This window comes from Danio rerio, chromosome 22, assembly GCF_049306965.1.
Source record: "Danio rerio strain Tuebingen ecotype United States chromosome 22, GRCz12tu, whole genome shotgun sequence".
Taxonomy (NCBI): Eukaryota; Metazoa; Chordata; class Actinopteri; order Cypriniformes; family Danionidae; genus Danio; species Danio rerio.
Window position 1 is genome coordinate 14,329,947 of NC_133197.1, and position 26,883 is coordinate 14,356,829.

The 26,883-nt window shown below is 34.4% G+C and overlaps 1 protein-coding gene across 3 annotated transcripts in view; it reads right to left on the bottom strand.

Moving 5' to 3' along the window:
* Positions 1 to 26,883, bottom strand: part of lrp1ba (low density lipoprotein receptor-related protein 1Ba) — a 470,228-nt gene that overhangs the window by 261,988 nt on the left and 181,357 nt on the right. For all 3 annotated transcript variants that reach the window (XR_012397830.1, XM_017353408.4, XM_021469578.3), the window contains exons 18-22: positions 22,953 to 23,069; positions 13,249 to 13,329; positions 11,855 to 12,019; positions 11,255 to 11,437; positions 6,285 to 6,485 (exon numbers count right to left, since the gene is read on the bottom strand). Coding sequence is in view for 2 of the 3 variants with exons in the window: in XM_017353408.4 (XP_017208897.1) it covers positions 6,285 to 6,485; positions 11,255 to 11,437; positions 11,855 to 12,019; positions 13,249 to 13,329; positions 22,953 to 23,069 (747 nt within the window). In the remaining variant the exon portion in view is untranslated. The remainder of the gene's footprint in view (positions 1 to 6,284; positions 6,486 to 11,254; positions 11,438 to 11,854; positions 12,020 to 13,248; positions 13,330 to 22,952; positions 23,070 to 26,883) is intronic.

The following is a 26,883-nucleotide window of genomic DNA, read 5'->3' on the forward strand; positions in this document are numbered from 1 at the left end:
CCCTAAGCATCACCTTATTGTGATTTATGACCGAGGACTGCAGGTTTTGGGCAATGTAATATGGCAGAACTTCATCCCAGTAGCCCCATGGTAAGATGCTAAATGAAAAAATGTGGTTAAGCATTTGCTAAAGCTGTCAACTAGCAGTATATATGTTAGCCTCTTGGGTGATGAGCTCAATAATGCTATTTTGAACAGTGATGATAAATCGTACGCCTATTGCAAATGGCTTGTTTACAGCATTAATGCACTTGGAGAGAAAATACCTCTTTCAAGCAGACATTAAAAAACGAAGCTTGTGTAATAAATTTTCGAGGAAAAGAGGTTATAATAATTAAAAACACTTTTAGAGTGTGCTTTAGTAGGACGCTGACTGTTTAAAACTGTTTTTAATTCATTTTGCCAGTGTAATGCTTTGTCTTATCCCAGATAAAAATGCAACAGCTCCATGTAACGCATTCGTACAGTAGATTGGATTCTGAAAAAAAAGAGGTCTCTGAGGGATTCAAGGTAACACCACCTTGAACAGCAAGTGGTTTCAAGGTTTAAATGAAGCGTCTAGCACTGACGGAGGATAATGTATCCATAAACCTCAAGGCAGTCATATTGGTGGAGCTGCGGAGTGAATGAAAATGTGCTAGACACTCAAATGGAAAACAACAAAGCGCATGCAGGGGAGACGAGGGGAACTGAAATGGATCATTGATGAAGGGAAGAAGCTCGGAAAGGTCTAAAATGGCAAATGAAAGTACATTCAATCAGGCTTCGGCACAATCTGGCACTGGTGATATTGAGGGATCGTGCGGTGCGAGTGCAGTAACTAATACTGTAGAGAAAATTAAAAAAAGTTCCAGCATGGCAATAATGGATCTTTCTGGACGGAGAGTCACTTATAAATTCAGCTGAACTGCTGGTGTTCAAAAAACTCTTTGACTTTGTTAAAAAAAAAAAAAAAAAAAAAGAGAAGGTCTGATTGGTTGTTTTTTTTTTTGTTTTTTTTCAAGTTGACGATTGATCGAAGACCTTGGAGTTTTTATTTAAAAATCTAAATCAATTAAATCCCTCAAATACAATGATTGGTGAATGGACAGATTAAAAGAATAACAGAAAACAGAACAATGAATGATTAAATATCATTAATGCACATCAGTAACTCAGCAGGGAACTTCTTTAAAATGTGTGTCCCTGTAAGAAAACATTGTAAATAATTGGAAATCCGGGGACTGCAAGAATTAAACCATTGGGAACAACTATGGCCAGAACCAAAGTTCACAGTGACTGTGTTTTCTCTAGACTCCTCTCAACTGGGGGACTTCTACATTCCGATTGCTTGCCACCGAACTGCATCATACAACAAGGCAAACAGATGCAGATTGTGGCATTGACGTTTATACCTGGGTCAAACCCTTGTAGGAAATATTTAATGTAAATACATCCAGACAAGGTAAAAATATCTACAGAGAGCTTGCAATATCAACTTTTAAACAAACCAACTGCACTTTAAAACAAATGTTTTCTGGTTTTGTAAGAAATGAACATGTAGTACAATCTGTCCCATCTTAACTCATTGCCATTTAAACGCAAACCATATGATGGAAAACACATCAATGCCTACAAACATCACTGTCATTTTGGGTGATTTGCCATCAAGACCAAGTTGGACATAATTTTATACACAAGTTACCAATTCTTACGACAGACACATAGTTTGATTGACAAGAGGACTTCTGACTTTTGCGTCCTCTAGAAATGTAGACATTTCTGTGTGATTTAAATGCTTAGAAAGTAAATGTGATGCTGATGATACACAGGGTAACCTTTTGAGCAATGTTGCAGGACAATTTTGCAGAGCGATGTTGCTTGGTTAATCTATTAAGTATGGGCAACAATTTTGTATCTCTAACCCATTGCCCTAATTAGTTACCGCATGTTAGGTCAGGCTAGTTTGTTCATCCCTTAGGACAATTTTAATTTGCAGAGGAGTGTCAGAAGAGATTGGACATTTGTGGTGTAATTTTTTCAAAGTTGCTCAGCAACACTGCTCAAAAAGCTGCCCTGTGTATCATCAACAAAAGTGACAGTTGTTGTTCCATTTTATTGGTGATTCCAAATAGCGAATTTAGTAATAAGTTTGGCCTACAGCAGGGGTGTCCAAACTTTTTGGGCAGAGGGCCAGATGCAAAAAAACAAACGTTGTCGCGGGCCAAATTTTACATACATCACACAGACACGTATATATATATATATATATATATATATATATATATATATATATATATATATATATATATATATATATATATAAAAAAATACAGTTGAAGTCAGAATTGTTAGCCCCCGTTTATTTTTTCCCCAATTTCTGTTTAACAGAGAGAAGATTTTTTTCCACACATTTCTAAACATATTAGCTTTAGTAACTCATTTCTAATAACTGATTTATTTTATCTTTGCCATGATGACAGTAAATAATATTTGACTAGATATTTTTAAGACACTTCTATACAGCTTAAAGTGACATTTAAAGGCTTTACTAGGTTAATCAAGTTAACTAGTTAAGTTAAGGTAATTAGGCAAGTTATTTTATAACAATGGTTTGTTCTGAAGACTTAAGGGGCTAATAATTTTGACCTTAAAATGGTTCATAAAAAAATTTAAACCGCTTTTTATTCAAGCCGAAATAAAACAAAAGTCTTTCTCCTAAAGAAAAAATATTATCAGACATACGGTAAAAATGTCCTTGCTCTGTTAAACATCATTTGGGAAATATTTAAAAAAGAAGAAATAAATCAAAGAGGGGCTAATAATTCAGACTTCAACTGTGTGTAGATAGACTGTGATGTAGATAGACTCAACTGTGTGTAGATAGACTTTCCCCTTTCAAACAGAATGCCAAAGAGGCATTTCAGAGATGGCTGCCAATTGAAATGTTGAATTAAAGCAGTTGTTCTAGCAGGCAGCTAGCTCTCTGCAACTCCCACTGAAGCTCAGCAGGGCTGCGCCAGGTCAGTACCTAGATGGGAGACCGCATGGGAAGGCTGGGTTGTTGCCGGAAGTGGTGTTAGTGTAACCAGTAGGGGGTGCATAACCTGTGGTCTGTGTGGGTCCTAATGCCCCAGTATAGTGACAGGGACTCTGTACTGCTCAATGAGCGTAGTCTTTGGGCATAAGTCGTTAAACCAAGGTCTCGACTCTCTGTGGTTGTTAAAAATACGACTTCATCGCTCGGTGTCATCTCCATCAATCAGCTGTTGTGTGATTCGGCACAATATGGCTGCCGTCGCATCATCCAGGTGGATGCTGCACACTGGTGGTGGATGAAGAGATTCCCCCAGTGTGTAAAGGGCTTTGAGTGTCCACAAAAGCGCTATATAAATGGAGGAAATTATGATTATTATTATTATTCTCAATTCCAGTCCTCGGGACCGCCCGCCAGCATGTTTAGTGTGTCTTTCTTATATCACACACACGAGGATCAGTTTGATGGCTCTCATTGTTAACAAGCTGATAGTCTGAATCAGGTGTTTTAAGTAAAAAGAAAAGACCATCAAAAAGTGCAGGGTGGGGGGTCCAGAGGACTGGAATTGGAAACCACTGCCTTAAAGGGGCTTTGATCCAGCACAGAGAACACCAACAGCCGCAAACCACTGAAGATCTGCTTGGGCAATTCAGCTGCAGACGAACAGAAAAAAAAAAAATACAGTGACCTATTTCCAGGATTGACTCTCCAAAGCTGATCTGGAGGCTCATTTATCAGGATTAGTGCTATTATGTGAGGGCCAGGTCTGCTTCAAACAATATTTATCCAACTCTGGACATTTCTGGAGTGTTTCCGGCTTTTTGGACCATTGAGTGTTTGAGCAGGGTGAGGGCATTCATCTCTGCCACTTCTTCAGCTCAGTACTCTCTGCCATGTTTCAGCAGGAGTTTCGACGCCAGCTTAAAGTTAATGGGGGTTTGATTGGCCCCGTTTTAAATTAATAGGGGCATTAGACTGAATTGTGACGTTAAATGCTATTTTCAGACCTGCTGAATCTGTGCTCGTTGGCATTCAGGGAGCGGTTTAGGGGGAGTTTCAATTTAGTGCCAACCAAAGTTACACTGTTGTTTTTTTTATAAAGGTCAGCAGGGTGCAATGAAGTAAATGAACAAATTAATTAATTAATAAAACCACATGACTATATAAAAGTTTATGTATACAAATTAAAATAAATAAATATTCTATTGTATATTTTATTTTTGTCTATTTTGCAAAATAGTAGTAGTAGATGTGGTAGATGTCACACTACCTGACAAAGGTCTAAGTTTTAGGAACAACAAATAATAACTTGATCATTTGGTATCAGATGACATGGCAAAGCCTGCAGATGATGCTTATTTTACCAAAATAAAATATGATCATGCCTTGATTTGTAATTATGTAATTAGGACAGTAAGATCTGACTTTGCTTAGACAAAAATATTGTCCCTTAACAGAAATACTGTACAGTATAGAATATAAAGTCATGGTACAGTGGAAAAAGAATGAATATTGTGTATGACTCCTATAAGCTTGGATGACTGCATCCAAACATCTCTGAAATGACTCAAATAACTCATTAACAAAGTCATCTGGAATAGCAAAGAAAGTGTTCTTGCAGATCTCCCAAAGACCATCAAGACTCTTTGCATACATCTTCAATGCCTCCTCCATCTTACCCCAGACATGCTCAATAATGTTCATGAGTAAATTATGAGTGAGTGAACAAGTGAGCCGCTTTGAACACAGCGTGTGCCAAATTTACTCTTTTTGCACTGACTGCTTATGTATGTGTGTGTGTGTACATTTTTTTATATCCCAGTGGGGACTTAAACCTGAACGCATACAGACTCATGGGGACCTATGTGACCATGACGACCAAAATGTAGGGCCCCCAGCATAAACATACTTATAAATCACACTGAATTAAGTATTTGAAAATGTAAACATGCAGATTCTTTCCTGTGAGGGTTGCGTTTAGGGGTATGGAAATCACCATTACATCTTACAAGAGTCCCCACTGGGATATAAGAATAATTTTGTTTGTTTGTGCGTATATATATATATATATATATATATATATATATATATATATATATATATATATATATATATATATATATATATATATATATATATATAATATTTTCTGAGGTGGGAAAGTTAAGTTATTTTGATTTTTAAAAGCTCTTCATCTTAAAAATTCCTGTTCAAGTTCCACATACATATATATATATATATATATATATATATATATATATATATATATATATATATATATATATATATATATATATATATATATATATATATACATACAGTTGAAGTCAGAATTATTAGCCCTATTCAAATTGTTTTGTTCTTTTTTAAATATTCCCCAAATGTTTAACAGAGCAGAGAAATTTTCACAGTATGTCTGATAATATTTATTCTTCTGGAGAAAGTCTTATTTGTTTTATTTCGGCTAGAATAAAAGTAGTTTTTAATTTTTTAAACATTTTATTGATTTTAGGGACAAAAGTATTAGCCCTTTTTAAGCTACATTTTTTATCGATAATATACAGAACAAACCGCTGTTTTACAATAACTTGCCTACTTACCCTAACCTACCTAGTTAACCTAATTAACCTAGTTCAGCCTTTAAATGTCACTTTAAGCTGTATAGAAGTGTCTTGAACAATATCTAGTCAAATATTATTTACTGTCATCATGGCAAAGATAAAATAAATCAGTTATTAGAAATGAGTTATTAAAATTATTATGTTTAGAAATGAAAAATCTTCTCTCTGTTAAACAGAAATTAGGGGAAAAAAAAGCGGTCAAATAATTCAGGGGGGTAATAATTCTGACTTTAACTGTATGTATATATATATATATATATATATATATATATATATATATATATATATATATATATATATATATATATATATATATATATATATATATATGTATATATATAGTGTCTAATAGCCACTACGCATTTTCACTACATTTTTTTAAAGAATCTCATGCAAAGCCTTTTGTTTTGATGTAATTTTTGACAGTTGTAAACTTACTTTAACAGTTGTGAAATTACTGAAATAACCCAGTGTAGTGATCAAGAACTGTAATGCACTCAAAGCCTGTCTGTATCTACTTTATCTCTGCATTTATCTGAAAATAACTGCACACCTTAATGTTCATCTGCCAATCAGAATCAAGTGTTTAACAGCACTGCAGTATAAAAATAAATGTAAAAATTCAGAATGTGATTTGCATGTCTCACCACAGTAGGGTCCTTCATCCGAGTGATCAGCACAGTCTTTCCAGCCGTTGCAGATGCGCTCGGGAGGGAGACACACTGAAGTGTCATTGGCACAGGGGAATTTAGGAGGTTTACAGACAGATACTTCACAGCCCTCCTCATCCGATTGGTCCTCACAGTCGATATCTCCATCACACACCCAGTCCTTACTAACACACTTCCCTGAGGTACAAAGCAGATAAAAAACACTTGTTTAACATCCTTAAATCTCTGCTATACAAAGATATCTGCTTTCTGCTTTCATCAAAACAGTGGGCAAATTAAAGATCCGCTGTATAATTTCCCATAGAGATATGTAGTGGATTGTTAGACCTTGAACCTTTCCATTAAACTGCTCCTGTGTGTAGAACTACACATCTACTTTTATTTATTTATTTATTTATTTATTTATTTATTTTAACTAATCGCATCCAAAGCCTTTTGTTTTGTTTGATGTGATTTTTGATAGATGTAAATTCTGAAATAACTTAAATCTTTCAGCGCAGTGATGTAGAACTGCAATGTGCTTAAAACCTGTCTAGAACTTTAATAGCTGTGCGCTTACCTAAAAATAAATAGAATTATATAAATATTAAATTAATAATTAGAAATAATATTTTATGGCGGTTCAAGGGACTAAGCTGAAAAGAAAATTTATGAATGAAATCATCTTTTTATTTCATCAAAACAGCGAGCAAAGTCAAGATTTACTATAATTTCTCATAGGGTGTTTGCCGTATCATTAGGGACAATACATCATCATTGTTTTTGTCTAATTGTTGTAATTTGATTTATTTGTTTGATGAAAAGAGAAGCTGATGACAGAATAAAGTGTTTTCTGAAAAAAAGTATGTAAAACTGAACATTTTAGTGAAAGCTACAATGTTATTCTTGTAACTTCATGTACTTTTAGCATAGTGTAAGGATTTTTTTTTTTGTTTGTTTGTTGTTTAAAAAACGAAAATTGCAAGGAGGTTAGAAAAATAAGCAACACATTTACTGTATATTTATTGCCACTTTTCACTTTTCACTTTTCACAGTCTAGATATTTATGGAAGTCGAACTTCAACTTTTTAACTTTAATATTTTCACAATTTCAGAAATTTGACTTTACATTAGAGGTCTGCATTCCCGCGGCTGTCCCGCGGGCGCCGCAGGACCCGACCAGATTTCTACGGCGCGGGTATAAATTTCCGAATAAATAACGGGAGCGGTCGGTAACGGGTTTAATTTGGGACAGGAGCGGGCTGTCTAGCAATATCGCTCCCGACTCCCGAGTGAGCACGCGTATGTATGTGTGTAAATGAAATAGCGCGATGCTGTGTTTAGCTTGTTTGTTGCAGTGTGTGTGTGTGTATGTATGCGCACGCGCGAATGAGAGGTGTGTGTGTGTGTGTGTGTGTGTGTGTGTGTGTGTGTGTGTGTGTGTGTGTGTGTGTGTGTGTGTGTGTGTGTGCGAATGAGAGATAGAGCTTTGCCTGTGTTTGTGCTTGGTGCTTATGAGTGTGTGTTAGAAGGCGCGCGCGCACGAATGAGAGAGAAAGCTTTGTCTGTGTGTGTGTGCTTAGTGCTGTGCGTGTGTGTGTTTATACAGACAGCTTGTTATAGGCTGTCTGGACTGTATAACTGGGTGATTTTCGGTTTTGTTCTCCCCCCGCTCTTTAGCGGGATCGGGCGCGGCGGATAGAAAGCGGGGCGGGTCGGGCAGCGGGACATCAAGTGCTTAATATAAGCGGGAGCGGTCGGGTTCCGGCTAAAACCTGGTGGATGCGGGCGGGAGCGGGATTCAAAATTTAGTCCCGCGCAGATCTCTACTTTACATTACATATTGTGGTTTAATATGTATGTCTGAACATTTATTAAAGCCTAAGAGTGACAACTGTGATATTTCTGTTTCTTAAAAAGTGACTTTCTTTCAGCGTGACTTTATAGGCATGTTTGGATCTTCAGCAAAAACCTTAATGTAGCAATCGTGGATTTTTCTTTTCCTATAAATGTGACTTTACATCACTTAATGTGATTTTATTTGTGACTTTTAGTTTATTTATTTTATTTTAGTCATTAAAAAAATAACAAAGTTAAAAAGGGGACCATTTTTAGAAGAGTGTGTGTGTGGTGGGGGAAGGGGGGTGGGGGATCACACTCCTCCGTCTATGCCAGGGTACTGGAGAGGAGGATCCAGCCGATGATTGAACCTAGGATCCAGGAGGAGCAATGCAGATTTCATCCAGGCCTTGGAACACTGGACCAGCTCTACACCTTCACCAGGGTGCTCGAAGGTTCATGGCAGTATGCCCAACCAGTCCACATGTGTTTGTGGATTTGGAGAAGGCATTTAACCGTGTACCTCGTGACATTCTATGGAAGGTGCTCTGGGAGAATGAGGTCAGAGGTGTTCTGTCAAGGGCTGTCTCGTCCCTGTATAAAGCAGGAGTTTGGTTCGCATTGCCTGAAATAAGTCAGACTTGTTCATTTTTTGTCATTAATTTTTATGAACAGAATTTCTATGCACAGCCTTTGGCCAGAGGGGGTCCAGTTCGGGGACCACAGGTATTCATCTCTGTTACTCGCAGACGATGTTGTTCTGTTGGCTTCATCAAACATAGACCTTCAGCATGCACTGAGGCGGTTTGTTGCCTTGTTACGAGTGTGATGCGGCTGGGATGAGAATCAGCACCTCCAAGTCCGAGGCCATGGTGCTCCACCAAAAAGGGTGGTTTGTCATCTCCAGGTTGGAGGATAGTCTTTACCCCAGGTAGCGGAGTTCAAGTACCTTGGGGTTTTGTTCATGAGTAGGGGAAGGATGGAACATGAGATTGACAGGCAGATCGGTGCAGAGGCAGCACTAATGCAATCAATGTACCAGTCCGTTGTGGTAAAGAAGGAGCTGAGCCGAACGTCATAGCTCTTGATTTACCGGTCAATCCACGTTCCTACTCTGACCTGTGGTCATGAGCTTTGGGTCATGAACAAAAGGACAAGATCTCGGATACAAGTGGCCAAAATGAGTTTCCTTCACAGGGTCGCAGGGTGCACCCTTATAGATGAGCCCCAGGATGAGCTTGGAGTAGAATCGCTGCTCGTCCACATCGAGAAAAGTCAGCTGAAGTGGCTCGGGCATCTGTTTCGGATGCCTCCTGGGAGGTGCTCCAGGCATGTCCCACCGGTAGGGGGCCTCAGAAAAAGACCCAGGACATGCTGGAGGGACTATGTCTCTTGGCTGTCCTGGGAACATCTTGGGATACCCCCGGAGGAGCTGGAGGAAGTGTCTGGGGGGAGGGAATTCTGGGGTTCTCTTCTGAGTTTTCACAACTTTATATGAAACTGAATGAAATTAAACAGTACGAAAGTACATTTCACATCCACTTTTTTTCTTATTTGCAATGTCTAAATACATTTTTTCCCAAATTAATATAAATTTCACTCAAAAAACCTTATCAGTTCTTCTTAATGGTTTACTGAGTAACCTAAGGTGTTTCGATTTACTTTTTGAGCATGCTAGACAAGTCATTAGCGAGTCCCTCATTATCTTGCCAGACAAGTTCTTTAATAAGGTGAACGAGGGCGATAAGTACATAAATTGCTTTTCTGTATCCTCCAAGACCAAATAGTTCATTAGACATTCCCTTAATCAGACTTTAATACACTTTACTTTGCATTTTACAGAAACTTAATCTTCATTTTATCCGAATTTCTCTCCTAACCAGGATATATGCAACTAAAAGGCATTTTAAACTTTAAGAAAAGTAAAGTTTGCTCCACGTTTATGAGAGGTCTAAGCCACTAAAACATCTTGACAGTCACTCTATAGCTTCTCACTGTTCAGTTTTGCAGCCCTACAGCCTGAAGGCGAATTAGCATTCTCGCTAACAGCTTCCCTCAGGAGTTTGTAATGGCTTTTTAAAACAGCGGTTTCAGATTTACGAGTAAAATGAGGTTCGTGACTTCCACGTTTTGTTCCGCAGCATAAATTACACAGTGACATCTCAAATGTGAAACCGTTATGTGCTTTAAATTGCTAATGCAAACATGCTAACAACTTTTCAGTAAGAGTAGGCAATGAATAAGCAGCTGTTCAGGCAGGAAGTGTTCTGTAGGCCAGTGATAGTCATATTAATGACGTGGATATAAAAATGAACATATTCATGGATTGAAACAGCCTGTTCTTGCTTTTTGAAAGTTCTAGCAAGTGTTCCAGCCAAGTCAAGTGTTTAGCTTGGAGGCTAGCTGATCAATCAGGCTGAAAACTGTATTTAAATACAATCCTAAGTGTCCAGAAAATCAGTTTGGGGTGTTTCCAGTGGTTCTTTTGACAACAACACCTTTAAATAAATAGAATTTTAGGTATTTTGTTAGCAAATATCACAATGTGCTAAATTAACTACAATTGATTTGCTTCAAATTCTCATTTGTAAGTTGCTTTGGGAAAAAAAACCTCATTTAATGTAATGTAAACAAATTTAAGTAGATCTTTTTTTTTCCTCAATCATTCTCTTCATAAACCAGACTTTCTTTTCAACTCTTAAATGCTCCGACCTCTTACTTTTAAAGTTCAGCATTACAGATCAATCCCCACACACACAATTTCCCACAATTCTACCTGAACCCAGCTCACAAGGGTAATACAATATTCTCCGTCTGCCTCTATGAGAACAAAATGATGCATCTTAAACATTATTAATTCAGTCTAGAAGGAAGCAAAGCAATAATCAATGGCCTTCTGGAAGCTGCTTTCCGCACTACAGTCCCATTTTCGGCAGAATAAACGGTAATGCTACATAATTTGAATGAATGCTGAATCATCATGCCACCCCCAGGCCACAATCAATCGATTAATGATCATATTTACGGCCTGTCTTCACCCAGAGATGACGCTATTGAGAATTTTCCAACGGGTGAAACTTGATTATGTAATGTGATAATGTGATTATGTAATAGACTTTGCTTTTTACCTGAGACCTTGCAGGTAAACTTCGCCTTGGGGTCGCACATTCTCTTGGCTCCCTCACAGGCAAATTCATCACTACCGTCTTCACAGTCTTTGTCTCCATCGCAGCGCCAAATTTCGGGAATGCATGTGCCATCACCACGACAGTGAAACTCCTTCTCGCTGCAGTCATTAATTGCAGAAATCGCTAATGGAAGGAAAGAGTCAAAGCTATGGCCAGTATGTTTACAAAAATATGTCAATATTAACACAATTAAGACAATATTCTGACTAATGATGTACCATAAAAACAGTATTTTAAAGGTTAAATTCATTCAGTTCATTACTTATTCACCCTCAAGTTGTACCAAATCTACGGAGATCTTTTAGTTTTTGTTTGTTTATTTGTTTTTCTTACTATAGAAGTCAATTTTAAGTTTTTAGCTTTCTTCAACAGAATAAAGAAACTCAGAAATGTTTGAAACGACGTGAAGGTAAGTAAACCGTGAGTAAATTACTTCAAGGTCTTGTAAACGTGTTTTCATTTCATTGAAGGGTTATTGTTATTATCAGAGTATTATTGTTCATGTAAACATGCTAAGTGTTTCTGTGTGTTCGTGGGCACCTGTCCTGGAACAGGTAGCGTTCTCATCGCTGAGGTCACCGCAGTCATTGTCTCCATCACACATCCAGTGCTCAGGGATGCACTTCCCGCTTGAGCACTGAAACTGAGCCACTGAACAGGCATGGACACAACCCACCTCATCACTGCCATCCCCACAGTCATCCTCTACAGAGAGATAAAAAGAGAAAGAGTGAGAAGGGTGTAGGTAGGGAGTGAGAGATGCATGGGTGGGTGGATGGATGAAAGATTTGATGGAAGCAAGGACAAAATAATAGATGGATAGATAGATGGATGGTAAAAGGAAAAAAAGGCAATAAAAGATGGATAGAAGCAAAGACAGAAGTAAAAACAATTGAATGGATGGACGGATGTACAGATGGATATGAAATAAGAAGGCAGTACAAATGAATGGATAGATGAATGAATGGATATGAAACAAGAAGCAGAAAGTACAAAAGAATGGAGGAATGGATATGAAATAAGAAAGAAAGTACAAACGGATGGATGGAAAAACAAACGGAAGGATATGAAATTAAAAAGAAGGAAGGACAAATGGATTGATGGATATGAAATAAGAAAAAAGAAAGTACAAATAGATGGATGGAAGGACAGATGGATGAATATGAAATAAGAAAGGAGGAAGTACAAATGGATGGATGGACAGATGGATGTGAAACAAGAAGTAAGGGAAGTACAAATGGGTGGATGGATGGATGGAAAGATTGAAAGACGTGAAACAAAAAAGAATGAAGTACAAATGGAAGAATGGATGGATGGAAAGATGGATGCGAAACAAAAAGGAAGGAAGTACAAATGGATGGTTGGATGGATGGAGAAATGGATGGTTGGATGGATGGAGAGATTAAAGAAGGTGAAACTAAACAGAATGAAGTATAAATAGATAAATGGATGGATGGACAGATGAACAGGAAGAAATGAAAGATGTAAAGAATTAAAAATGGAAGGGAAAGCAATGTATAAATGGATGCATAAAACAAATAAAAAAAGGAAGGAGGAACCAAGCAATAAAGAAATAAATGCAAGTAGCAAGGATAAATATGAAAGAAACATACAAAATAGATGGATAAAACAAAGAATGACAAATAATGAGGTATGAAAAAAGGAAGCAAACAAGTGAGAGGGAAAGGTAAATGGAGGATTCAAGGAAAGAAGGGAAATGAAGTATGCAATGACAGAAATAAGGATAAAATGATGAAAGGGTGAATAAAAGTAAGATCACAGAGAATTGGTAAAGAGGAAATTGTAAACAACTCTTAAATCCCACAGCAGGATCCATTTAAATTATTTTTTACCTGAAAATAAAATTCTCGATTAGTTTCAAAAGATCAAGGAGCAGAAAAAGTCTGAAAAGTTCTTTTGTAACATTAGCTTACCGGAATCGCAGTGCCATTTCACACTGATGCATTTCCCATTAGTACAGCCAAACTGTGTCAGCGGCTCACAAGTGGGGAAATCTAGAGGAAACAGAAGAGGAGCGAAAGATTTAACAAATTCAACACGACGAATGACAATAGACACTTCCCCTTTCCAACTTCACTCAACTTTGCAAGTCAACGCTGTTCCCGTGCCAGCAAGAAATGCAGAAAGAAAAACAAAAGCTTAGATTAAGCCTTCAACTAACAACTTTTTCCCCGCCAAGAATAGCAGAGAACAAACACAGAGTTTGTTTCTGCTGAACTTTGCACCTTCCATCTCATCTCTCAGGAGACAGAAGCACTAACCTGTCACACAAGTGTTTCAAAATAAACTAACGGAAACATCTATGTGCCATCACACAATAAACATAGGAATTAAGGAAAGGGAAGGAAGGAAATGAAAGGAAAAAAGTAGATTTAAAAATAAAAGGATGATGATGGATAGATGGTTGGATAGACGGATGGAAGGAATATCAAAATAATGGACTGAAGGAAGATTCAATGAAAGAAATATCAAAATGATAAATAGATGGATGAATGTTTAGATTGATAATTAGATGGAAAAAAATTAAAAATGATGAATGGATGAAAGTAACTAAGTAGGGGACGGAAGGAAGGAAGATTCGATTGAAGGCCTAACAAAGTGGATGGATGGACGGATGGAAAATTCCATTGAAGCAATATAAAATGATGGATGGATGGAATGAAATATTAGATGGAAGGAAGATCAAAATGATGGAAGAATGGATGAATTGATGGATGGATGGAATAACAAAATGATGGATGGACTGATAAATGGATGGATGGATGGATGGATGGATGGATGGATGGATGGATGGAAAATAAAAACTATAGATGGACGGAATGAAGATCAAAATGATGGGAGGATGGATGGAAGGAAATTTTAATGGAATGATAAATGGATGAATAAATGGATGGATGGAAAATAAAAAACTATAGATGGCTGGAATGAAATATTAGATGGAAGGAAGATCAAATGATGGAAGGATGGATGTATGGAAGAATGAAATGAAGGAAGCAGGCCATCAAGAAAATGAAAGGAGGATACAAAAAAATGAAATTAACTGGCCGAAAAATGGATGGATGGATGGATGGATGGATGGATGGATGGATGGATGGATGGATGGATGGATGGATGGATGGATGGGTAGATGCAAGTTTAAGCGGGAGGAATGGATGATTCAAAAATTAGATAAAATCAAGATCAAAATGAGAGATGGATGAATGGATGGATGGATGGATGAATGGGTGGGTGGATGGATGGATGAATAATCAAATTGAAAAGTGTAGAGGCAGATGGAAGAAACAAAGAAAGGTATCAAAAGGACAGAAAGAAAGGAGGATGAAAGGATCAAAGTATAAAACAAAGGGAACAGTGATGTCGTCAACAGAAAAAGAAAAAATTCCCTGCCAAAAAACTGCAGCAAAGAAAAGTTGTTTTTTTTTTCTTTTAAAGTTTGCACCTCCATCTTTCCCCAAAAGAGACGGAAGTGTTTTCAAATAAACCAACAGTGGCCACCACCTTTAAAAATGAAACCCACATTAGAAAAGACATGACAGGAAATAGGAGATGAAAAAAACACCACATGAAGTGAGCGAGCAGCCATGCGGCGCCACATGCTTCAACTCCACGGCAAACAGAGTAACATTCGACATTTCGCCGACGCTTTCCAGTGCCAGCTTGATTTTGATTTAAGGAAGTCAAGCATAAACTTTAATTACTCTGTACGCGGCCCTGTGTGCGGATGAGAACCGAAGCGACCCTGGAACAGTACCCGAGGAAATTTAAGCGGTAATAAGATGCGACGACTAACAGAGGAGAAAGCTTCAAACACACACTTCATCCCTCCGAGGAGGAGAGGTGGAGATATGCTGCTGTTTCTCATCTCTCATTTACACCAGCTGAACGCCACTGTCGGAGACACTCCAGCCGTCACAACAGGTTCAGGGCGGTGCTGTTGAGAGCTGAAGAAACTCAGGCATGATAATGAGGAGAATAATATCATATCATCCAAAGGGATCCTTTTTTTTCACTGAATAATGACAATGTCTTTGACTTTGTGTTAATGATGAAGAGATCCCAGTGAATGTTTTTTGTGAGGAACTGGCATACAAGAAAGTAATTGTACTAAAGGACTGGCAACAGTGGTTTGACGAATAACATCTATAAGTTTTCTATTGCACAAAAGAGAACCTTTCCAGATTATTATGGTCACCCTTTATGATAAATTTCAGTAGTTAATGTATTTACTAACACAAACTAAAACTGTAATGAACTGAAATTAACTGAGTTAACAAACTTGCAATGAACAACTGCATTTTCATGAACTAATGTTAACTATCATAAACAAACACTGTAATAAATGCACTGTTCATTGTTTGTTCATGTTAGCAAATGCATTAACTAACATTAAATAATACAACCTTATTGTAAAGTGTGGCCAATATTTTCTGAGATGGGAAAGTTAAGTTATTTTGATTTTTAAAAAACTCTTCATCTTAAAAATTGCCGTTCAAGTTCCACATACAAATATATATAAATAAATGAATAAATAAATAAATAAATAAATAAATAAATAAATAAATAAATACATATATATATACACACACACACACAGTTGAAGTCAGAATTTTTTGCCCCCTTTTGATTTTTTGCCCACTTCTTTATTAAATATCTCCCAAATGACTTTTATCAGAGCAAGGAAATTTTCACAGTATGTCTGATAATATTTTTTCTTCTGGAAGAAGTCTTATTTGTTTTACTTTGGCTAGAATAAAAACAGTTGTTATATTTAAAAAAAAAAATTGGGGGACAAAATTATTAGCCCTTTTAAGCTATTTTTTTTTTCCCGATAGTCTACAGAACAAACCATCGTTTTACAATAACTTGCCTAATTACCCTGACCTGCGTATTTCACCTAATTAACCTAGTTAAGCCTTTAAATGTCACTTTAAGGTGCATAGCAGTGTCTTGAAAAATATCAATTAAAATAGTATTTACTGTCATCATGGCAAAGATAAAATAATTCAGTTATTAGAAATAAGTTTTTAAAACTATTATGCTTAGAAATGTGCTGAAACAATCTTCCCTCCATTAAACCGAAATTGGGGAAAAAAATAAACAGGGGCGCAAATAATTCAGGGGGGCTAATAATTCTGACTTCAACTGTATATAATAAAATCAGTGGCATCAAATAATGCTACTAAACCTAAAGATAATAGTTCCTAATTGGTGCTGATGAACCTCTGAATAATCTTTAGCAGTAACTATTAATGCCACATATCATATTTCATTGAGTAATTCTTAATAGAACCTTTCCCATGCACTATGTTCTTGGTGGAACAATTAATTACAATATAGAACCTTTATTTTAAGTAAAGGTCTTTATTTTTTTATATCTTAAGTTTACATTTTTCCTGCCACAGTATTTTGGTTCCCCAAAGAACCTTTCAATGCTAACAGGAATACTAATGTGAAGTGATGCTACATAAGAACCATTGTTGTATAAAAGAACAACGAAGTAAACATTTTGTAAAACAATTCCGTTTTTTATTAAGTCTTAAAGTAGTACAGTCAACTTTCGGGTTGATGTCACTCGAGTGTCTGGAGGGGGTCATATTGAGCATCTATGAACTTGTTTTCCACTGAGGAAAAACTTTAAGTACTCTTCACATCAATTAATTACCCAAGGTTCCATCATGTTTCTTTTTAATTAAATACTGATTTTCAAAGTTGTGGCATTCATGGCCTCTTATATAAAAAGCTTGATTTTATTTATTTATTTATTTTCTGCCATAGAGAAATTACTAAAGAATATTTCAGTGAACAGTTCTTTTTTTCTTATAGTGTAAATAAACTTTATGAAATAAAGTTTAATAAAGGATTATTCAAACTGAATTCTCACTTAATAAAGAAGCATTATATACAGTAGTACACAGCATAAATCAGTATTCAAAAAATTAGTGAATCAATTTGAACCTATTTTTATTAAATATAGAGAATATGTCTTGGTGCATTTAAACAAAACAGTTTAATAAAAAATAAAAATAAAAAGTTATTTTAGATAATACAAAAGTGTGGTCACATCACAGGAATAAAAAGATAATGCATTTAAATTCCAAGGAGGTTTTGCGAATGTTTGTTACTATTATTATTATTTAATATATATATATATTTTTTATATTTTTTTTTTTTTTTTTTATATATATTTCTTGTGGTGTAAAAAGTTTTGCACCATGATCCGAAGTTATTTTATAAAATTAAATCCAGTTTTGGCTTTGGTAGTATACAATGAATATATACATAAATAATGAACAAATGCACTTCATGACTTTGAAATATAAGTTCTATGTTGGCATTAACATTAATCTTTAACCTGCATGGAACATTTTTGCTCTGCAAAGTCTCTTTAAAATAACAAAGTTCATCAGACTATTATTTTAAAGTTCTTCAGATTATTAAAATATTATTCACCAAAAAATTGTTAGTCATGTTTTCTCGAGATTACGACTTTATTTTCTTGTGATCTTAACATAAACAAAAACAACGTTTATGATGTTGAGATAACGAGAAAATAAAGTTGAGACATTGAGAAAAAAACCTTTGATAAGTCAAGATGAATAGGGCAGCATGGTGGCTAAGTGGTCAGCACTGTTGCCTCAGTTCAAGAAGGTCCCTGATTAAAGTCCCGGCTGGGTCAGATGGCATTACTATGTAGAGTTTGCATGTATTCCCCTTGTTCGTGTGGGTTTCCTCCGGGTGCTCCGGTTTCCCCCATGACCAAAGACATGCAGTATTGGTGAATCTAATTAACTAAATTGGCCATAGTTTATTCCTTTGAATGTGAGAGTGTATGCATATTTCCCATTAATGAGTTGCAGCTAGAAGGGCATTCGTTGTGTAAAAACATATGCTGTAAAAGTTGGTGGTTCATTCCGCTGTGGTGACCCCTGATTAATAAAGATACTAAGCTAAAGGAAAATGAATCAATGAACGAATGAATCCATGTCAAGATCACGAAAAAATAAAAAGCGTGATGTCAAGAAAACAGAAAAGAAAAATATAATAATGCATATAAGGACTATTTTTAAGAGATTACACTTGTGAGATATTGTTTGACTCTAAAATCTACCAAATAAAAATATAAATAAAATAAATAAATAAAAATCTTTAGTAGTGTCACAGTTCAGATGTGATCATGGCAGCAGCAGGCGACCTTCACATTAAAAACAAACAGCTCCTATCAAAGCTGTGCATTTTGACCTCCAAACACACAAAACACATCAAAAGATATCAAAGAGGCCACAACAGAGGAAATCTGAAAACAGAGCGAGCATTTTTCTTTGCTTGTGTAAGGATGCTACAACAAACACTTCAGATCTGCGATATCGTTTTGTCTGGCCTCTCAATAGCATGTCTATAGTTGTTGAAAGCCTCAGGTCATCAGATTAAACTCAATTCAAAACAGCACATCTGACCTTCAGCAGCCCTTCTTATGTTTTGAAAAACTATAACAGGCATCATTTGAGAGCAATCAGTGTTAAACCTTTATAAAAGCATAGTACTTAAGTTGTGTATATATACAGTTGCAGGCTAAATTATGCACACTTCTGTGAAATATTAACTCAAATACTCTCCAAGTGCAGTTTAATGGAGATATTTTTGTTCAACACATTTTTCAAAATACATTTTAATAACTTATTTCTAATAACCAATTTATTTTATCTATAATGACAGTACATTTAGTTACATTGCAAGATACTAGACTGTAAAAAATGCTGTTTCACACAATTCATTTTTGTTTTCCCCAATAGAAATCAATTAAGAAATAATATCTAGAGAACTATGATTGTAAAACAAACAGAAAACACACTTGCAGCTTATTGCCAGGATTTTGCAGCATAATATGCAACAATAACACAGACAATATATAACTTTAATCTATTAAAAAATATATATTATAAAAAGTTAAAAACTGTTTGAAGAAAGACTAAGGTCCCATAATGCAGTTCAAAATACTAAATAAGTGGGGGGGTGGGGGTTGGGGGGATATGGATCACAAAAAACTGAAAATATGTCAATTTGCAAATATTTTTACAGTTTTACAGTGTGATTTTATTAGGTTATTCAGTTATTTAATTAGGCAAGTCACTGGTCAACAGTGGTTTGTTGAATAGGCAGAATAATTACATATGTGCTGCGTGTATTTACGTATAAATACACAATTACTGTACAAGAAATATACAAAGAATCATTTAAGTCTATAAATATTGTCTTGGATGTAATAGAAATTAATAGAATTGTTTTACAATGCATTGACATAGTAATTAAGTTTGTAATTACGTGTGCATTTTGTTTATTGATGTATACAACTAGAAATAACCAAATACTGTACATGCAATATACAATGAAACTTTTACATTTGTAAATATTGTTTCCCACAAAATAAAAGTTGTAATTACATGTTACATCTTAAATGCAATTAGAATGTTATAACATAGTAATTACAATGTCATTACATCCAAAATAAAAGTTTGTAGTTAAATATGTATTCACATGTGAATAATCACGTGTTCTGTGTATATTTACATATACAACTATATAAATAAACAAATACTGAACATGCAATATACAAAGAAACATTTCTAAATATTATCTTGTAAGTACAAAGTAATAGCAATGTAATTACAATGTAATGACAGTAATTGTGCACAGTAATCACATGTGTACCGTGTGTATTTACATATACAACTATATGAATAAACAAATACTGTACATGCAATATACAAAGAAATGTACATTTATAAATATTATCTTGGGTGTAATTACAATGTATTAAAATAGTATTTACAATGTAATGACATAGTAATTACATCCAAGAAAATTTTGTAACTACACGTGTAATGTGTACATGTATATAACTACAAAAACTGATCATAAAATATACAAAAACATTTCCAATTTTCAAAATAAATACAATGTTATTACATAGTATTTCAAATTCTACAATCAGTAATTCTGCGTATATTTACGAATAAATACGCAAATACTCTACTTGAAACATACAAATAAACAATTATGTTTATAAATAATATCATAAATGTAATATTTTAACGACACCGTAATTACACCCATGATAAAAGTTTGTAATTACATGTGTACTGTATGTATTTACGTACAGTATACAACTATGTATAGCTATGTATATGTATAATTACAACGTAATTACAAAGTAATTACAATATAATGACATAGTAATTACATCGAAGAAAGAGTTTGTAATTACACGTGTAATGTGTATATTTATGTATATAGCTATTTACAAAAACTGATCATGAAGTTTACAAAAACTATAACTACAATTAACCAAAAACTGCACATGCAATATACAAAGGAACATTACATTTATAAATATTATTTTGGATGTAACTACATCGTAACTAATAACATAGTAACTACAATGTAAATACATATTAGTTACAATGTAACGACACCGTAAATGCACACATGAAAAGTTCGTGATATAAACATCACTTTTTTTTAACTTTCTCCTGTGACAATAGTCTTGCTCTGTTAATTAATTATCACTTAAAAAATAAATAAATAAATTAAAGGTGAACTAATAATTTTATGCTTTAAATATATATTTCACACATTAAGCAAAAACAATAAAAAAAGAAAATACATTTTTTGCCAGACAAAAATGATGAATGCAGATTTTTATTTTGACATCATATATGGTGTTAAGCTGCTATTTCATGCTAAAGGATATAAAGTCAAATAAAACAAAAGTTTTGTTTTTTCTTTCATATATTTTTTGTGAAATGTCATGTTTGAACATGAAAATGAGGCATCCTTTTCGTTATATTTGCATTCATTAATTACTAGCACAAAAATCTGAACACTGAATGAAGTTAGCTTCAAAATGCGTCATTTTTGTTTTCATGTAATAAAAAGTCAAAGGGTTTCACAGGGGATATTTTAGAAATCTCTTTTTAATCTCTCGGTAATAAATGTTGCACATAATCAGTCAAATTATGTATGAACATATCCCTCTTTAAAAACCTTCAGGATGCAGACATGAATGAAGCTCTGCAGTTTTCTGTAAGTGAAGTGGAGATTTATGACTCAGTGCATTGTCGCTGAAATCTACAGTAGCAAATTGATAAAGCATGATAAAAGAACTACTTGTGTACTAAATGTCTTCTTTACATTAGACTGAATATTATCATATAATTAACATACGCATGAAACAATCGTGCTTTTGCCTACAGACTCTAATCTGCAAAGTCACACAGTGAAAAAGGGGGTAATACCGAATTATTAAAATCACATTTGATGAACAGACCTGCCACACATCAACAGCTACTCTAATAAATCTTCTGTGTCAACTTACTTTTATAATTTTTTTTGTGCACGAAAACCTCATACAATAATAGACTGAAATAAATTGCAATAGTTTTATTCAAGATTTATGGGCAATATGGGCAATATTATATGGCTGTATATCGGCACTAGTGTCCCACCAGTGATGATGTACAGCCATCACAATGCTAAGAGTGTGATACTACATATATACGTCAGTTTGACGGCATAATCATGTATATAAAAATAAAATAAAATCAGCGAGTGTCAAAAACCCTTTTGTAAGAGGAACTACTTCCTTCCGCCATTCACATCTGTAGCTAAGCATCATAACAGTAGAAAAAATACCACTGCTATTTTAAAAAAGTCACTTTAGAGCAAGTATTTGAGTGATAATCTTGCATAATGCCTAAAGTGATAACAAAACAAGTGATTTTTCTCACATTTTAAGATAATAAGACTGAACGGCATAAACTGCCATCAGTCTACAGAAATTTCACAGTATTTCTCTGTTCGGGAGATCACAAAAATCACCCTGAAAAAAGCCGAAGCAAAGGAAACACTACCAGATTACTACAGTATACAACAGCACTACAAAATACAAAAGAGAGATCGACTTAGAATGTCAATTACCTGATCTGTAATGATTTGTTCAGCTGTAGTTTGAAAAGTACGCTGGAACAATGCTATGTTTCTCCTCTGAGGACTTAATAAACTGTTACTATCTTGTTGTGAAACATTAAACCTCTTTGCAAACTAATGGCTGCTGACATGCTGACATCTCCAAAATGATAATTATTTAAAATAGGCAATGTCATTATAAATAAACTGCATAGTTGTAATCAAAACAACTACATTCTCGCCTAAAAAGCCTCAAAAGTACATTATGTTGTCCAACAGCTTCAATAATTGTCAAACTGTAGTCCTCTGGTTGCAACCCGTGAGAGCGGAGCAATACAGGCTGTACGAGTGCTGATATTACTTTAAAATCACAGCTGATCACGGCTATCAGGCAATCAGTTTCGATAACCAGACAGAACTGTTGTATAAACTTTTATGCAAGAAAGTTAAGTAAAGAGTAAGCATATTGATACTTTAGTTTGAAGCAAATAAAACAAACTAGATACATTTTTTTGAAGTATATCAAATCTACTTTGTGAGTGTAGCACTTTTTACAGTGTAATAAAAGTATAAGACCCAAAGGAAAAGTCCTGCAAATAAATGAAAGTAAAGGCCAAATCTGGACTTGTTTGTTGAGTGTTTGAGGAAGACTCACCGCATGATGAAGACTCATCCGACTGATCCCCGCAGTCATCATCACGGTCACAGCGCCAGTTCTCTGGGATGCAGCGTCCATTGGCGCAGGGAAACTGGCCCGGCTGGCAAGTTTGGGCTGCGGGGAGCGAAAAGCGTGGATATTAAAGCACACCTAAGTGGATGCTTATTTAATCTCTCCCTTGCGTCTCGAACAAAACACACAAATAAGGTCATCAAGAGTGTGTGAAAAGTTTGCGGCCTTGAATGATTCATCACTTGAACATTTTTTTAAAAAGATTTAAGGATTATTATTATTATTATTACATTAATAACAGCAACAACAAAAATAACAACACTACTACTACTTACCACTACAAGTTAATTTAAATAATAATAATAATAGTAATAGCTTGTTTATATTATTATTATTATTATTATTATTATTATTATTATTATTATTATTATTATTAATATTATAAATAAGCTATTACAGTATTATTATTTATTTATTTTTAAGTATGGTCCAAATGTCTTGGATGAATAGTCATATAAATAAAATTTCAAACGATGTCAATATAAAATATCATAATAATAATAATAATAATAATAATAATAATAATAATAATAATAATAATAATAATAATAATAATAATAATAATACAAATAATAATACCAATAATAATAATAATAATAATAATAATAATAATAATAATAATAATAATAAAAATAATAAATTGCACATTATCTAAATAATTTAAAACTTTACAATATGATGATGATGATGAGGAGGATGATGATGATGATGACTATGATGATGATAGTGATAGTGGTATTATTACTACTAATGATATGTGTAAAATACAATACAATACAAAACTTTTTTGTCAGACTTGCATCTGAAATGTTTCTTGCACAACAGCATGATAAATACTTATTACAAAGAGAAAAAGACTAATATAAACAAACAAACAAAAAAATGATAATTTTACATGGACTTTGTTCAGCTCCAAGACGAACAAATTACTTTAAGTTCACTCTATTAAAACTTGGGACTCTACGGAAATCTACGGTTAGACTTTAGACAGTTAGAATTTCATGATTCAACACATGACTAGAGTTCGAAATAATGCTCCTTGTCAGCCTTGTAAGGTTCTTCTAATACAAACAGTCATATAATTTCTCAAGAGGCTTTCCTACTGTCTTTGAACAGATTTTAATCTGGTTCATCACCTGTTTTTAGCCTCACTGACAGACTCGTATACTATACAGAATTACAATATTGCAGAACACCCTTAAGTACTCGCAAAAAATATGGTACTTGAGCTGTCACTGCCGTGGTACCTTTTCAAAAGGTATACATTTGTACTTAAGCTAGGTAGAAAATTGTAGTAGAATATTGTGTACTATAATATTATTTTCTAAAATATAGTCCAAAACTCTGAATGCAGCAAAAATGAATAATAGTAATAATAATACAAACAGCTTATAGCACAAAATCTTAAATATCGGTTCTTTTTATATATAAAAAAAATTTATGTTCACATTTTTTTTTTTTTTAATCGAAAAACATTTTTCTTAATAATATTTAAGCAATAACAAATTGAAGATTTTCAGCATGACCCTCCTCTTTTGGACCCACAGCACAATATTTCTCTTTTTCTTCCAAGCTTGAAAGCCATCTGGATTTGTTTTCACCTTGTCCAGGTCTGCTTCCAGTCTCAGCCGTGATATTGAGTAATCGCCTTCAGAGATAAACCCTTAAGTCCATGACATCCAATATTACAGTTTGTGTCTTTCCTGAAGGACTTATGAATGGCTGCGCTGTTCAAAATCTGTTTTCTCCCAACATCTGGCGTCTATGAACTGAATTTAACCGCGTTACGAAGACACGGATATGGTAAATATAGATCCCAATGGGTGAAATCTCTCAGCAGGATTCAGAAACTCTTTTGAACGTATTAAGTATTAAACTGCAAGAAACTTTAAATAAGCATGTGGCGAATGTAAAGAACTGACAAGTGAATGGTTGAATACACAAAACATGCATTTTAATGTTTTTTTTTTTTTTTTTAATGCACCTGTTAGATTTTAAAGTGTTTTTAGTCAAATGTAAAGAAAACATCCAAAATACAATCCCAAGTGTTTCTTTTGTTGGGCTTTTTTCAGTCAATGTGTCTTTTACAAGATACAAGATGAATTACAAGTATTATACCAATTTTAAAAGTCATTTCCTCAAAATAAGTTAAACTTTTCAATATAAACTTAACACGTCAGCAGCTTTACATAAACAAAACTGCAAAGTTGTATTAATACAGTATATATGGAGCCATGTGCAGCACATAAAAGGAACACTACTTTATATATATATATATATATATATATATATATATATATATATATATATATATATATATATACATATATATATATATATATATATATATTTTTTTTTTTTTTTTTGAATCAATTTGGCCAATATTCGGGTCAAGCAGGATCATTTACTTAGAACTTAGCTTAGTATAAGTCATTGAATCAGATTAGATCATTAGTATCCTGCTCCAAAAAAAAAAAAAAAAAAAAAAAAAAAATCTATAATTTTTATTTTTTAAAGAAAAATGAAAAAAATATATATATTTTCAATAAATTTTTATTTGTATAGAAAATTATTTTCTATAATTTTCCTTTTTAAAGCTCGACTCTTTTTTTTATCGTATACTAAGACCAATAGAAAAGCAAAAGTAGCAATTTTCTAGGCCCGTGCAGGAACTATACGCTCAAAATATATAAATATATAAATATATTATAATATTATATATTATAATATTATATATAAATAGTAATATATATATATTACAAATATATATTAGTATTTGTAAAAGAGCAGCTCAAGCAATATTTAAATTATCTACTTTTGTGTTTAACGCAAGATTTAAAAAAAACAAACAAAAAAAACAATAAAAACGAGTCTCTGCAATTTCAGCATTTTTTTTGCAGAATATTGCTGTAGTAAAAAAAACCTGCAGGTGTTTCAATAACCTCTGAGTGTCAGCTTGTGCTGCTTCTAAACCAAGAAAAGAAAACCGGAATGTACAACTGAACAGGTGCAGATTTAAATAACAGACCAGGGGCCTCATGTATCAACGCTGCGTACGCACAAAAACTTTGCGTACGCCAGGTTTCACGCTCAGAATCGCTCACGTTTGGATTTACTAACAATGAACTGAACGTGGGAATTTGCGCAGGTTCACGGCAGCTTTCTGGCAGGCGTACGCACATTTTTTGTGCGTGTCTGTTTTATTTCCATTGGCGACTCCTAGAGGCAGTTGTGTTAAATTCTTCTCTACAAAGTGTCTGATCCTTGCAATGGCGTCTGTATGAGACGGGTTCATATAGTAGGTATGTAAGATTTCCATACCATACAGTTGACCAGCTAAACATTAAAGCACAATTTGCAGCGGTCGCCTGTTTTCCCAATGTAATCTGAGCTATCTACTGCACGCACATTGCTATAAAGACACTATGTGAAGATAAATTTGCATGCGTGAATCAGAAACATTTCCATTCAATAAATGTGCAAATAAAATATGATGCACAAACTTATTAATGATTCCTACTTGTCTTTCTCGTGATAAATAGTGGGCAAAATCTGATATGTAGCGGGGAAAAAAAAGAAGAAGGAATTCATCAGACGCTGGATTCGAGCCGAGTTTATGCTCGAACGTGTCAGAACATGATCATATGCTTCTTATGAGGTGCGCCACTGAGACTGCGAAGGGTACTGCAACATTTTACAGATATAAACCACACTATTTCTTTTTTAAATGCACTCAGTGCGATGTTCAGACCCAACTGTGTTAACCGTATCAGCTAAACTCTCCCACTCTATTTTTTTTCTTTTGTTGTTAATTCCGCCGAACAAACTTGCAAATAACACCGCTTTTCTCCGATCT